The 15156-nt window shown below is 36.3% G+C and overlaps 1 protein-coding gene across 2 annotated transcripts in view; it reads left to right on the top strand.

Annotated features, from left to right (window-relative positions):
• Nucleotides 1-7580, top strand: part of chst15 (carbohydrate sulfotransferase 15) — a 35040-nt gene extending 27460 nt beyond the window's left edge. For both annotated transcript variants that reach the window (XM_023949652.1, XM_023949653.1), the window contains exons 4-8: nucleotides 1179-1322; nucleotides 5147-5303; nucleotides 5770-5926; nucleotides 6631-6778; nucleotides 7095-7580. In XM_023949652.1, the coding sequence (XP_023805420.1) occupies nucleotides 1179-1322; nucleotides 5147-5303; nucleotides 5770-5926; nucleotides 6631-6778; nucleotides 7095-7285 (797 nt within the window). In that variant the 3' untranslated portion in view covers nucleotides 7286-7580. The remainder of the gene's footprint in view (nucleotides 1-1178; nucleotides 1323-5146; nucleotides 5304-5769; nucleotides 5927-6630; nucleotides 6779-7094) is intronic.
• The last annotated feature ends 7576 nt before the right edge of the window (nucleotides 7581-15156 follow it).

Genomic DNA, 15156 nt, shown 5'->3' with positions numbered 1-15156 from the left:
TTCAAATTAATTTAGAAGCTGTAGCTAATACTTCCCATTAGGGCTGCACGATATGAGGAAAACTTGCGATATGCGATATTAGTGATCAGTATTGCGATGACGATATAACTTGCGATACTTGAACAAATAGCAAAACAACAAAAACATTTCCATTTCACTGCAACCGTTTAATTTAAATAAGAGTTAAAATATCTTAAATTATTCTCCAAATGACCCTGGTCTACATAGGAGGCCAACATCTAACATAAAAGCTCCATCCGATTGGTCCACAACATCAAGGGCTCCATCTGATTGGTCAAATGCATAAAAGGATTTCTGCGATTCGTTAAATAGTTCAAGCTGCCATAAGATTATTTTAGCACATTTAAGGTTTACCATTTATTTTCGCCAACTTTTGCTATATGGATATTGCACAGCTTGAAATCGCGATAACGATAAATTTGCGATTTATTGTGCAGGCCCACTTCCCATAGTGGTAATCATGTAATATACAGCATATAAAAGCCACACCTAACTGGCAGAATGGGAAAAACCTTGTCGTACTAAAAAAATAATGAGAAAATGGTGGTTTATTAAACTGGTGCAGCTTTTTTCATAATTGAACTGTCACAAAATTTCCAGGAATAACTGACACTTTAAATTCTAAGATGTTGCTTTTCCCCCCTCATTTTTGCTGCTAATGCACATTCTGTAAAACTGCTGGCTGGTCTGGTTTTGAGGAGACTGGCAGCTGTCTCAAATTGTTCTCACCTCATTATTCTTCTTTCCGCCCCGTGGGGCATTGATGGGGCTGTAGAATATAGTTTCCGAAGGACAGGGACCCCTGACACCCAACAGGAAAGCAGAATCAGCAACATGAAAGATGATTCGCCATCACAGATGGTGTTTTAAATATTTAAATCTGTGCCTCATACTTTTTTCTGTACCTGAGGGTGCTGTTTACCCAACTGACTGTACATTTCTGTGATCATAAATGCACCACAAAGACAAAGTTATGCTCCAGTCTGCACTTTCGGTCTGACAGCCTGCATTCGAGGGGGCAGGGTGGAATGAAAACACGCTTGATAAAACCATCTTTGACTGTTAATTTTCAGTCAAAGACATTTTCAATTCAGGTTTTTTTTTTTTAAATCTGAGGATGAAAACAGGTCTAATGTGTGTCTGGTTCCTTCTGGCAGGGATCATCCGTCTCAGTGAGGGTGTCCACGATCCATATCCCATAGAAGATTACCTGGATTTGTTCGATCAGACTGCTTACCAAATCCAGGGGAACCTCACAGCAAATGACAGGGGTTACCCCAGCCATCCTAACATCATCATAGGTAAGCAATATAACATCCCACTGATTTAGTAATGTGTTTAAATAGCCACTACGATTATTGCTGAACTATCGTAAAAGGTTGTGGCCCATCCAGCATAATTTCTACGTCACAAATACCGGTATGCACTTTTTCCAAAGGCATGTTTTCATCTGCTCCTGCTTCATAGGGATTTGAATATAAAAATATTCAGAAATGCAATTTTAAGTTTAATCTTCTTTATGTAAGTCATCCATCATCAGGAAAATGCCACAAAAACATGTTAAAAACACCCAAAACACAACTTTTATTACTGATGTTTAAAAGTATAAAATTAGGAAAAAACATCAGCAATGACCATTCACAAAAATAGTATATTCTCGGTTCTGTTTGTGGCTTAAAATGTACATTTATTTGTACCAGTGAAACTGACAAATATGTAAAGTAATATGTAACTAATAAGGAGCAAGACAGTGGGATTCTGCTATTTTTTTCTTCATATATGATTTTAATTTACAATTTTTATAAAAAATAAAGAAAAATATAATTAAAAATATATATTTTTTATTGATCAAGTACAATAATTTTTTGAAGTAGTTGATAATGATTGTACAGGTATGCGCACCAAGAAGATAACCTGACTCCCATAACAAAATCAGCTGATCACTCTGAGGAGACGCGTCAATTTTAATTCACGTTCTTCCTTTTGATCTACTCCTTTAAGTCAACTTGACGTCAAATGATGATTGCAATACCCACCTGCAGTCTTTTTCAGGTGTTTTTCACAGGTTTTGTGTGTTTTGTTGTAGTTGTGTCATTGTGTCGCATTTCTGATTCACCTCACCTGTTCTAAAATATATTCATAATATTATTACTTTGACCAAGAAAGAAGGCATTCTTTTCAAAAACACTGAATTTATAACACACTTTAAAATCAAAAAAGAAAGGGGGTTTATGGAAAATTAAACTTTCTTAAAAGTGTTATAGGAAATCAACTTTAAATTCTTTTATTTTGAAATAATAAAAAATGGTCAAACCCCACTTCTGCTCACTAAAAAAACATTATTTAGTTTTTTTATTAACATTTAGTTAACCATATTATTCCCAATTAGATTAAAAAAACCCTTTTGAAAGGGCGTCTTAGAAACATAAATTGTTGTTACCTTATAGAAATACATGTAAATTGGGTTTGTCCAATTACTTTCTGGCTCCTCCATATTTATTAATAATACAAACCTGTATGGAAAAATTAGTTATGAGTCTCTTACTCAAGCAAAGGAAGCAAATAAGAAAAATTTTTACATTTTATTAATGTAAACCTTTATTCAACAAAATATATTTCACATCATTTTTGTATAATTTAATCTGTATTAATTTTAGTTTTGAATCTTTTTATATTATTGTATTAATTTTATTTTATTGAGTTTATCAATTCATTATTTATTTTATTTTATATATTTTTTATCATTTGTTTTTCTTCTTTTCTGTTTAAATTTCATGCCTTTAATTCAAAGTGAAGTCCTCTCTATAATCTATAATAAAATTTAAGCGTGTGATTCATTTATTTTTTTGGATTAAAGCATGCAAAGAGAACTTTTGTTTTTCGTCTCTGAAAAGATTTAAGCAGCTCACAGGAAGTTGCTTATCAAAGTCCCAGTGAAGCTCCACTTATCTATTTGATCGGTATCTGAAAGATGACATTTCAAAAAGGAGTTAAGAGCTGAAGAAGCACAGGAGATTACGTGAAACACTGACTGATATCACATCTCCAAGCAGGCTGCAGAAACATTTCCTGTTCAGCAAAATCTCCTGCTTCCTGTTTTGTCAGGGCAGTTCTCCTCCATATTCTGACTTTTGTTACTTGGGTCATGCTGAGAGTCTGCAGACTCCTGCCAGTAGCATTTGGCTTTACATGAGCCAACACTCGTCTCAAATTTTTTCTTGCAAGCCTAGTTGCAGTGCAACGTTCTGTCATTACAGTAACAGGTGAAGCAGCTGAAGCACAGGCCTGCTATTTACCGTCCACTTTCACTTCACTAGAGGAGAGTCATTTTTATGAGCCTGTGACTCGGGCCTGAATTGAAGCTCTAACAGTTTAATAATACCGGACTTCCTTATGCCTCATTTAGCCTTTTCACTGGAAGTGCTGGATAAAAGAATCTTTGTTTTCTCTGTCAGGACAGCAATAATGTCCCCAGCGGGGTGGACAAATCTCCCGAACCTCCTTCCTCTATCAACATACCCTGCTCCAGTGTGTCTACTCCTCTGTCTGTTTGTGCTCTCTCCTCATTTTACCTCACGGCTGTTGAGAAAACAAAAATGTGTCAGCCGTTATCTTTTTCGACGGGTTCAGGGTGTTTGGTTTTGTTTCATTTCTTGAAACAAGTAATACTAGAAAGCAGGGAGTTTGCCAGGAAGGCCTCTCATGATTCCAAACTTGGGCTGGGAGAGCCCAGCAAGTTGCAGGCCGTCGGCCAGAATCCCAAGCCTCTGATTTTCTTCAGCCAAGTCCAATTCACAATGGAGGAGCGGAAACATGCTGTGAAAGCAGTAATAAAGCTTTCTAACAGACTCAGAGACTTGATCACAGAGTGCTTCATCATCATCATCATCACCTTCACAGGGAACCTGTTTCACTTTGAAGAAAAAAGCTCCTGGATATTACACCTTCACCGAGGAAAATAGGAAGATACGGGTCGTGCTGCGCCGCCACTGAACGCACGCTAGCTTCACTTAAAAGATAGGAGGATAATGAAAGCACACACAGACTAATGAAGCGTGAACATCTTTTCTAGCACTGCTGGATGAAGATTGCGATCATTATGGACTGCACAACTGACTGCACAACTGACTCCACAACTACTTCTGCAGTACCTGCTGCTGGTTTTGTGCGTGTGTAAACCAGAAGTCTGTGATGCTGCATTCACACCACCCTCAGGAATGGGCCTTCTAGCGGCCACTTCCAATCAAAAGTTTATGTAAATGTACGTAAATGTATCTTTGTATATCGGAATTGAACTGTAAAAGACTTGCCCAGATTTGCACCGCTATGACCTTTCACACCAAGCCTCCTCCAACTGGCGGACATGCGCCAGTAAATAGTATAAAACGAAATAAAAAAGAAGCCCCTCCCTGTTTGTCCTGTTTAAACAACTTATCAATGGCCTAAATACAAAACCTCCTGTCTGCAAATTTTGAGTTTTTACATTGACTGAGGATAACAAGGATATTTTCATATTTTAAGTAAATCTGCAAAAGAAAAATCTTGACATTTTTTATTACATAAAGGTCACAAGGGAATAAACCTTCTATCTGCATTTACAGGAATATTTGAAACACATTTTTCTTGATTTCTGAAAAAAGGATTTTTCCAGATAGGAGGTTTAGTATTTTGTCCAATTGATATGCGTTCTTGAATGCACTTCACATGCCCGGTGTGAACGAAACATTAGTCAAAGCCTGGAAGGAAACTGAGATAAGCTTAGGATTGAGTAAAAACATTTGCTGAAATTGTCAAACAAATATTGTAGTTTCAGGACAAAAAATTTTTTTTTTGTTTTTGCTTTTTTGTATTATTTGAGGGGGGGTTAAAATGTAAAACATCATTAAAACTTGATTTTCTATCCTTCACCAACTTAAAACTGTTAGTTGTAACAGCCTCATTAGCGCCGTCTATTAGGTTATATCAAAATGGTCTCTTCCATCAATAGTATGTTAGAAAACCTCTAGGAAGATGAGCTTGAGAGTTGAAAGAAGCAAAAAAAAGTAGCAGTTTTGAAAGAATTTAACGGTCTGCTGCAGCTCAGACATTACAGATGTTCTTTTGTGTGGGTTTTTTTTTTTTTCAGGAGAAGCCAGCGCTTCCACCATGTGGGACAACAATGCCTGGGTGTACTTTTATGACAACACCTCAGAGGGAGAACCTCCCTTTCTCATCCAGGACTTCATCCACGCCGTGCAGCCTGATGCACGCTTCATCGTCATGCTCAGGGACCCGGTAGAGAGGTGGGAGGAATCACAGCCGCAATGCTCCCCACTACGTCTTTTTGAATCTGCCAGGGATGATTCAGAGCGCAAACATACCCCTGTTTACTCTGCTGACACGGACCATTACACCTCTGGTTTAATAGAAACATAAGGCCTTTTGTAACAAAGGCTGTATTTAGGTTTCAAGTGATTGCTTTTAAAAAACACTTAGAATGCTTGAATGTTGTTTTTTTATTCAGACCTAGAGCACAAATGCTATAATTTTGTTTGTCAGTTATGATGCAACCTGCTCTGTAAAATGAAACATGCATTTTTATTATTAAAAGAAAAAAAAGAATTTTAAACCTTTGTGTGTGCAAAAGTTTTATTTTTGAATAATTGAGTAACTTAACAATTACATTTTTGCAGTAAGCATGTTTTTAAGTTTTTGCAGAGTCTAAAATATGTATATTATTTTTTTTCATGTATTTTCAATAACTTGCAGGCTTTACTCCGACTACCTTTACTTTGGTATTGCCAACAAGTCTGCAGAGGATTTCCAGGAGAAGGTCTCGGAATCGTTGCAGCTATTCGAGGGGTGCCTTATGGAGTACACGATGCGCTCCTGTGTGTACAACACCACTGTCAACAATGCCATGCCAGTGAGTGCCCCCTCCCACACGCTTTGTCTGCCTGCCCTGCTTTAAACCCATTTTTAGCTACCAGTTTATTAGAGAGTAAAAAAGAATAGTGAAAAAAGCAAATTGAGTAAAACCCACCCGTCTTTAGCTCCTGCTAAAACTAGCAGGATGGACTTTTCAGAGAGATTGGCATTTCTGTTGACCTTCTCAGTGTCCCCAACCACTATTTTAAGCTTACAAGTCTGAACTTTTTATATAATCAGTCACAGTGGGGCTCTTGCCCAGCTTTTCCCATGGTACCAGGATGCAAGCTGGGTAACAAGAGCAAGAAGAGGCGAGATGCTCTCTTTGACTTTACACATAGGTGGCCTTGTATTCAGAAATCATGCTCAATACGAACTTTATGTCCCCGCAGGACTGCACTTGTTCTCTGCAGCTGGCTGAAACAGCCCTCTGCTAATATAGCGGTTATTAATTTATGCTGAAAGCATCACCAATGCCATTGCACAGTCTCTTTCATTGCTTTACCTCTTTGACTGCATAAAAAATACATGCAAAACGAGCTTTGGTGGAAATAAAAAATGCAAAGGGACAAAGCCACAATAATTATTTAAAGAAAAAAAACGCAGAGTGGAAAATTGCAATGTAAAAAATGAACGAGATACCGTCACAATGCAAGATTCTGAGGGTTAATTGTTTCATACAAGCTTCCCCGTCTTCTGCAGGTGAGATTGCAAGTTGGTTTGTACATCGTATACCTTATGGACTGGCTGAGGGTCTTCAACAGGGAGCAGATCCTGGTGCTGAGACTGGAAGACCACGCCTCTAACAGGAAATACACCATGCACAAAGTCTTTGACTTCCTGGGTCTTGGTGAGCAACCAATTGAAAAGTATAAATAAAAACAACAAACAACAACTGATTTTCTGCCATGTTTGTAAAAATAGGAATATTTTTCAGTTAAAATTATAACTTGAAAATGTCAACACAAATTTTAGGACACAATAAAACAAGCTTTGCCTATTTCTTTCAGAACTGTTGTTCTCTCTATTAAATAATAGAGCCTGTTTAAAAAGGTTAGCTGTTTTTATAATTACTTGGGCTGTTGCTTTATTTTAGTTTAGTGCTTTAGACAAAAAACAATCCAAAACAGTGATGTGACAGAAGTGTGTGTGTTTGTGTGTTTTAGGGCCATTGACAAAAGAAATAGAGTCAGAAATCACTGAAAGTCCAGCTTCCAACACCAGGAGGCCAGCTGACAAAAACCTGGGACCAATGATGGCCATCACAAAAGAGATCCTGCGAGACTTTTACACGCCGTTCAATGCAAAACTGGCTAAAGTACTTCAGAATGACTCATTTCTCTGGGAAAATCCCTGAAGACTCCAAACAGCTTTGTTTGATCTGTGAAGAAGAACAAAAACCTTAATGCACCTCCTTTTTTTGGTTATCATCTTTCTCAAGTGCCCATGAAAAAAATCTGTTATTTTTTTAATTGTAAATTATTTTAATTTATAAAAGCGGAGATTAATCAAAGATAGATAAAAGCACAAGCAAAAATGTTGATTTTGTGAGTGAGTGTGTGAAGAAAAGGAGAGTAAATGAGTAGAACTGATCTTGATTGTCTTCTTGTTACCTGGTGTACAGAATTAAACTGATTTTTGAGATATAAAAATGACTCTTTTTTGTCTCAATAATTTGGACAAGTTTATGGAAAACATAGAGCTGTAGAAGAAGATTTCAGTTTATAATGTTTCTTTTCTACAGAAATATTAAAAAAGAAAAAAATTTTAGTTCTACTGTATTGCAAAAATCTAGGTACATTAGAAAATGAAACAACACTACCCTCTACTGCAAAATAGTTGTAACTGCAACTATTTTGAACAAGTTGCAAAGCAAAATCTGCAGATTCTTACATTCAACTTTTAGATTCATTTTCTCTCCAAGGACAAAGACTTGTAGCGATAATAAAGGTTACTATGACAATGGCTTAAATATTTTTAAAAGGCAGACGAATCATTGAAATAAATTAAAAGATAAATACACAACATGATAAACTAATGAGTGTGGAAAAACACATGTATTCCTTGCACCAGAGGGCAGACAGAACCCACAATGTCCCATAATGAACTTTAGAGAAATCAAATAAAATACTCCAACAATTATTTCTGAACAGAAAAAAATTGATTTCAGAGTTACAGTTTTTCCTGTTTGGAGCTTTTATACTCAAAAGAACATTTAAAGAAAAGCATGTAACCAGTTACTAAAACACTACTGCAATTCAACACATTTACCTAGTTGCACTTGTTTGTGCTGTTTTATTTTTTTCACTGTTGCTAATTGTTGTGCAAACTGTCCCACTGTTTCTCACTTAAATCTAGACTATGTGAGTGGAAAAAGTGAATAGAAGAGATGTTTCATTGTAGTTTTTTTAAATGTGTCATTATTTATTTAATTTTTATATTTTAAGCAGCAAAGATGCACCTTCAAGAAACATTTCTAACCAACTTAAATATCCCTACAAATTTACAGGTACTGGCAATGCTGATTACATGGTTGGCTATGCTGGATCAGAGAAGTGTGACAGAAAATCTAGAATTAAAAAACCTTGTTTTATTACTTTGGTACTTATTGTTGGATCAGAATGGTCTGTTTTTTACTTGAGGCTGGCAAAAAATATTTTGAATTGACACTAAAAGGCTTTTCTGTCCTTGTTTTTTTTAAGGGGAAGCTTCAAATTTACCTAAAAATGCACCGAAGGGGGAAACAAAATGATAAATTTTTGCATCACAATGAGTTTTTTTCTTTTAAAGCTTAAAAGGAAAGGTTCCAAAAGGAACAGAATTGAAGTTGAAGCTAAAAGAACATGTTCTCAATTGTATAAACATGAGATGACCTCAACAAACAATAAATATAAAGAAGTTAAAGTAGCTGATCAGTTTTTCGGATACTCAATGCAATTTTGAGTTCATCTCATTCTGAGTTTAATTTAGTTAAAAACATTTTAATATGACTACATGTGTGTCTGCTTCCACTTAAGCATGTTAATACTGTTCCAAGACTCAAAAACCACACCCTGACATCAACTGGGCCGTTGCAGCACGTCTCAGGGCAAGTCTGAACCTAAACAATGAAACAAAGAAATTACTTTATTCCCAACTGAATTATGAGGTTTGTGCTCCAAACTGAAAAAAGTTGCAATGTCATACATTTTTTTTTAAAGATTTCAAAAATTGTTATACAGATTTCTGTCATGGTTTGTGTTTTTTTTTTGTCTTGGTTTTTGCTTTATTTCTTGTTCTGTCATGTTTGGTTCTGTTTCCTGTTTTGTTTTGAAAGGTGTTATGTTTTGTCATGTTCCTGAGTTTTACTTCCTTGTCCCTATCTGTCCTGATCTTGTTCACCTTTGTCTTGTCTGCCCTGTCTGTATTTAAGTCTCGTCTCTCCCTTCCACTTGTGCTGGTCCATTAGCGTCTTGACGTCTTCATGTCGTAGCGTCATTTATGTCTTGGATGTTGCCATGTTTCCTGTTCTTGCCAAGCCACAGTGAGTCTAGTTCTAGTTTTGTTTCCTGCTCTGCAGCGCTTTTTGTTCAATAAACCCTCTTGCCTTGGAACCGTGTGCCTCCTGCCGCTGCGTCTGGGTCCTACCTGCTCTCCAGCCCCCCAACCCTTACAATTTCTTCCTTAAGAATGTTTGAGCTAAGATGGAAACATCACATTACTAGCACATTACTAGCAGCTGACAAAATGATCATTCAAAGGCAAAATAATCTGACAAGTTTTTTACGTTATGTTGCAAGTTTAGCTTAGTTTAAATGCAGTTGAAGTCCACTCTAATCCATTTATTTCATGTTTATAGCCCAATGTTACATGTTTACAATTAAATTAGTCCTCATATTCTAAGCACCTTCTATCTTTTAAACCCGCTTTATCCCTTTTGGGATCACGGGATTTCTAGAGCCTGTCCCCGGCTACTGTTGGACGAAGGTGGGGTACACCCTGGACAGGCTTCTAGTCTGTCGAAGGGCCACACAATCACACACACTTACACATGCACATCTGGGGACACCTTAGAGTAACCAATGAACCTATGAAGAGTGTTTTTGGATTGTGGGAGGAAGCCAGAGTGGCTGGAGAAGACCGATGCATGCATGAGAAGAACTTGCAAATTTCACACAGAAAGGACCCAGCTGGGATGCAAATCAGGGCCTTCTCGCTATGAGGCAACAGTGCTGGCCACTGCTCCACCGGGCATCCCCATCATGTTCTATATTATTTCAAATCTTGAAAATTAGACAAAAAGTCCCACAGAACTACTGTAATGAAGTTTATGTACTGTAAAGAGAGACTGAGGACATGGAGGAGCTGTAGTGAGCTTCTATGAACAAAGTCATCAAGACCTGGTTAAAAACATCAGCTGTTGCAAGATTTACTCTGTCGTAGTAACTTAAGCTGGACGTTGCCTCAGGTTGAGCCCTTTATTACTCTGTTACGTCAATCTAAACCAATTCAAAGTAGTAAACTCAAAATGATCAAAGTCCAAATCAAATATTCCGAACAGACCCAATAAAGATAAAAGATCCACCATTTCTATCACATCCAGGAGACAACGATTTAATGGAAAATTTCTGGATAGGAGTCACATCTGGATAAACACGTTTTTGTCATAAACATTTGCAGTTCATCGGGGCAGGGAAGTGCCCAGCAGCACTCGTGTGAGACCCATCATGCCCACTGATGATGACGGGGAGGAAGAATGCAATGAGAAATAATGTTGAGTGGAAAAGAAAAGTCCAGCCAAAGAAATATAATCTGTGTTTTGTGAGTGTTGTGAGTGTCATCCCAAAAATAAGTGGAGGAAATTGAACAGAGGAGTGGAGAGTGGAAATTTCTATTATTTTTTCAAACATTTGTTGGATGGGGAAAGCCCAAAACATCTGTTTGTGATATAGTATTTAGCTGCTTCATCTGTTTTGGACAAATCCTGCAAGAATTGAGAAGGTTCTCAGTATTTGGATAAATGTTTGCCATCTGTTTTTTGTTATCACCCAAACAGCTCTATTTAAAATGGACAGATCTTTAGGTAAATGTTTGCATATAGTTTTTGTTTTTTCATGTAGGTGAATGGAAAACTACATTTTTATTTGTATTTCTTTGTCTTCCTTTGGCCTCCTGCTCCATGTGTCCCTGTTCAACAAAGCTCAGAGCACGCAGGCTTCATTTTCTCTCCATTAACTTTCCTCTTAAGCTCCATCCATTTGAGAACTGTTGCAAAATTCTAAAAGTCCTCGGTTCTGGGATTGGACAGACCATCTTCTGAAAGCACTTAACTAACAGCTGCTTTGTTATAGGACTAACACTGCAGGACAATAACACTTTTAGCATTTTTCTTTAGATGCAGCTGCTTTTTCGAGTCTGAAAACTGTTTTTTAAAATGTTATCTTTAGTTTTTTATTACACCCTATAAGAGACATTAATAAAACATAGGTTATGCGGCAGATTTAATTTAGTTTCAGACTTATTTTATTTCCCTCTACAGCTGCAAACATCTACCCTGCTTTAGATCAATTTAGCCATGAAAAAGAACAGAAAACTTTTTGTAAAGGAAAAAATCCAGCAGTTGAAAAGCATTAAAATCCAGGCCCCTGTGTTGTAAACTAGAAGCACATGATAAATAGATAAAAGTTCCTTTTTATTACAAAAATTCCCTCAAGGGGATAAGAAGTCTGGGAAAGGAAAGCAGACACATGAAAAACTTTCCAAAAATCTGGAATTGTGAAAAAATATATTTATATTTAAATCATGTACTTTAGAAATAACTGGGCAGAGTTGAAGCAGGAAGGAGGAAGTCATAAAGTAAAATACGGTCAAAGAAAAATAAGATGCTTATAAAACGTTGTACAAATATTCTGAATGATTACAATAAAACCTTTTGCTTGGTAAACTTTACATTTTAAAACGGTTAAAACGTCTCTATTATGAAATGTAATTTAGAAGAAAACAAACAAAGGATTTGTGACCAAAATGGACAAATTGTTAAAATTTACTACGTACTTTACCTTAGATTATTTCTACTATTTGTGGTTTTAAAGCCTCACTCATTTCTAGTATTTTTTTCTTTCCTCAAACATGAAAAAAAAAACAAAATTTTTAAAAACAAATTATAAGTAAAACTTAGCAAACAAATGTGTTTTATGAGAGCCACAGAGCCCCAAGCAGGTGGATTCCAGATTCATGAATTCTTATTCTTGAAGCACAATATTATTCACTAATACAGCAAAAAGAACATTAATCAAGCATTAAATATTGTCTCAATGGAATGTAATCAGGCTGAAACATGAACATCCTCAAGTCTATGAAAGAAAGAAGTTCATAAAACATAGTTTAAAATCCTTGGATGCTTTGCTGCACCTCAAACAAGAACTCTCATTGATAATCTTTCAGCTTGATCCATTTCGACTTCTGAAACAAGCTGGAACTAAGAACTAAAAATCCCAACGCTTGACTCTCCACCTGTGTGTTGGCTTGAGGCTTCATCTTTACACTTTACCGTTTCCAGGGAACAGGATAGGTTTTGCTCAGATCCAACCCCAGTTTGTTAAATCCGTCTTGTGTCCACAAAGTCATTAGAAACAATCAGTTGCAAACAAAAAAAAGCTGCAGAAAGATGTTCCATTTTTGATGAGTTTGATGGATGAAAGCTTTCTGTAGAGGAAACATGATGTTCAGTTCATTTTCATTAAAATCACAGCAGTTAAAAAGGGAAAAAGGCAGACAAGTGTAAAACAGGTAAACAATAAATAGCACTTTTTATAAGGCTGATTTAGAATAGAGTAGAATAGAATAGAGTAGAATATTTATTCTAATCCTGAAGGAAATTCAAAACGGTCAGCTGCTTGCATACATAACAACACTAGAAAAAACACATCTGGAAAAAAACACTAAAATAAACAATAAAAGAATAAAGCCATAAAAAACATTGAAAGGATAAAATCTATTAATTACAAATACAATTACGCCAAGTTTTAAAACTAAAATAATAAAACCATAGATGTTGCCAAGATGATGCCAGTAGTTTAAAATTTAAACATGTATTTCATGATTGTTTGTATCTTTAAGCAACAAAAAGGAATCTTCAGTTTAAAAAGCTGAAAAAAACAGTTCTTCCCATCATAAGTACAGCATCCTTTACCATTTACTGTGTTTCCAACCAATTTGAGAAATTTTAAGACACTGAAGTGTTGTTTTGAAGACCCTTAATTCCACACAAGGGTCAGTAATAGATTCTTTTTAATTTAATTTTGAAAATTATTTTGAACGTACCTTCTCCAAAAGCTCAAAAAAATATTCAAATAAAGTCTTGGCATATCGTTCACAGAGCATGGATAAAGAAGTGTGCTCAAACTATCACAACTCACTGTGTTTTAGACTTGCTTTTGATTTTTCAACCATTTTTGCACACATTCAGGTCATTATGATGATAAAAGAGGCAGAGTTTCCCATAACAAGCTTGCCATCTGTATATCCAAGTTTTGCTCCCATATATAAATGCTTTTTCATGTAACACTGCTTGATCTAAATCAAATCTTAATTTTTAAATGACAGAGGGAATTTTTTTAGTTTCTCCCTGAGCTGGTTAAAGTGTGTTTATATATCACAAAAGAAAACAGTTCATTTTTCTCTTATTTACGTGATCTTCCGCCGCACAAACAAGAAAACTCTTGCAATTTAGCTCCCAACCTACGTTTTCCCATTTTTCAGGACAATTATCACCAAGTTTGAATTGTTTATCAGAGGCAATTTGCCCCTCTTAACATGTCCTCTTTCAGTATTACCATTCTCTAAGTCACCCCCACCTTTTCGTTAATTGCATAGTGACAAAGCTGCATCAGGAAGGTGTTTGCCACCCAGCCACAAAGCTGTCACCCAAGGCAACGGGATCCAATTAACGAGCATTTTCTCCAGGTTTTGTTTTTCTACAAACGATTATGCAGAAGCCATCACTCGAAGTTTTCGTCAATGATGAAGACGAGTATTGTCAAAACATCTCTGCCTAAAGCCGTCTTCATGAGCAACAGTTTGATCTATTTTCTTCATACAGCAGATGCTAAAAAACAGATCAAACTGTTGCGAGCAGAAATATTTTGGTTATAAATGTAGGCTATGTCGAACTCTCCTCTAAAGTCAGGCTTTTTTTTTAAACCAATGTTTCCTGTGGCTCAGATTATTCTAAAAAGGCTGAAAAACAAGTTTTTTGCCCTTTATTATGCCTTGTAAAAACACCTCATCTTCTGTCAGAGTTTTCAACTACTTTACAATAAAAATAGTGAAGAAACAAACCCATTTTAAGGTAAATGTTGCAGAAAAACAACAAGAATTTCTCTAAAAATATTGGAAATTCCCTAAAAGAATTAGACATCCAGCTGGGAGTCATAATTATTACTCAAATCAGGTTTAATCATGGCACAGCGATAGAGAGGAACAAAAAGAACCTTTATAGGCAAATAAATACAACATAAAACAGCAAAAACCAAGACAATAAAACCAAAGGTGCTGATTTTTTTTTTTTTTATTCTTTTGATCCTGAAATGAAACAAATTGCAGGTTTTGTTGAGAGTTTTTGGACTATATGACTGAACCAAAACTCCATGTGTGGATGATGACAGGAATGTTTCAAAATAATTTACCTCCTAAGAACATTGATTGGACATTATTTTTATGCTTGATAATGCTTTCCACACACAAATTGTGTGCAGCTCTTGAATATTTTGTTACTTTATGTTGTAAGTGAATGTTAAGCTTTTTACTGTGATGAATCCTGTCATGATCAACTGTAGAATACAATCTAATATTGTTATTTAGAGGCATCATGAGCCACACTGGGTCCATGTGTGTGAGGTCTTAAAGCTGCACAGCCAAAGCTGCTTTTAAGACATGCAGCTAAGAATGTCTTACAGTCTTTTGCAGACAGTGAAACAAGTAAAGATCCTGGCAGCGTGCTTCTTGTGCCTCCTTCGGTTTCTTCCTCCTCTTTAATGGGTGTAGTATAAATGAGAAGTGGGCGAGCAGTGCCTGCTTAACTGCAGAAGCACTGTGCCAGAAGAACACAAAGCTTCCAGCCCTGAGCTGTCCACCCACTTCAAATCCTGTTCCTGCGATGAGCCTCAGCCCCCCTCCCGCCTCAGTTCAGCTGCTCTTTCAGTCTCAGGTGTAAATCAGATTTCCATGCAGCCTTTTTTGGTTTGTCTG

Source organism: Oryzias latipes, chromosome 19, assembly GCF_002234675.1.
Source record: "Oryzias latipes chromosome 19, ASM223467v1".
NCBI lineage: Eukaryota > Metazoa > Chordata > Actinopteri > Beloniformes > Adrianichthyidae > Oryzias > Oryzias latipes.
Note: the sequence above shows the minus strand (reverse complement) of the source record. Positions and strands in the feature narration are given on the sequence as shown.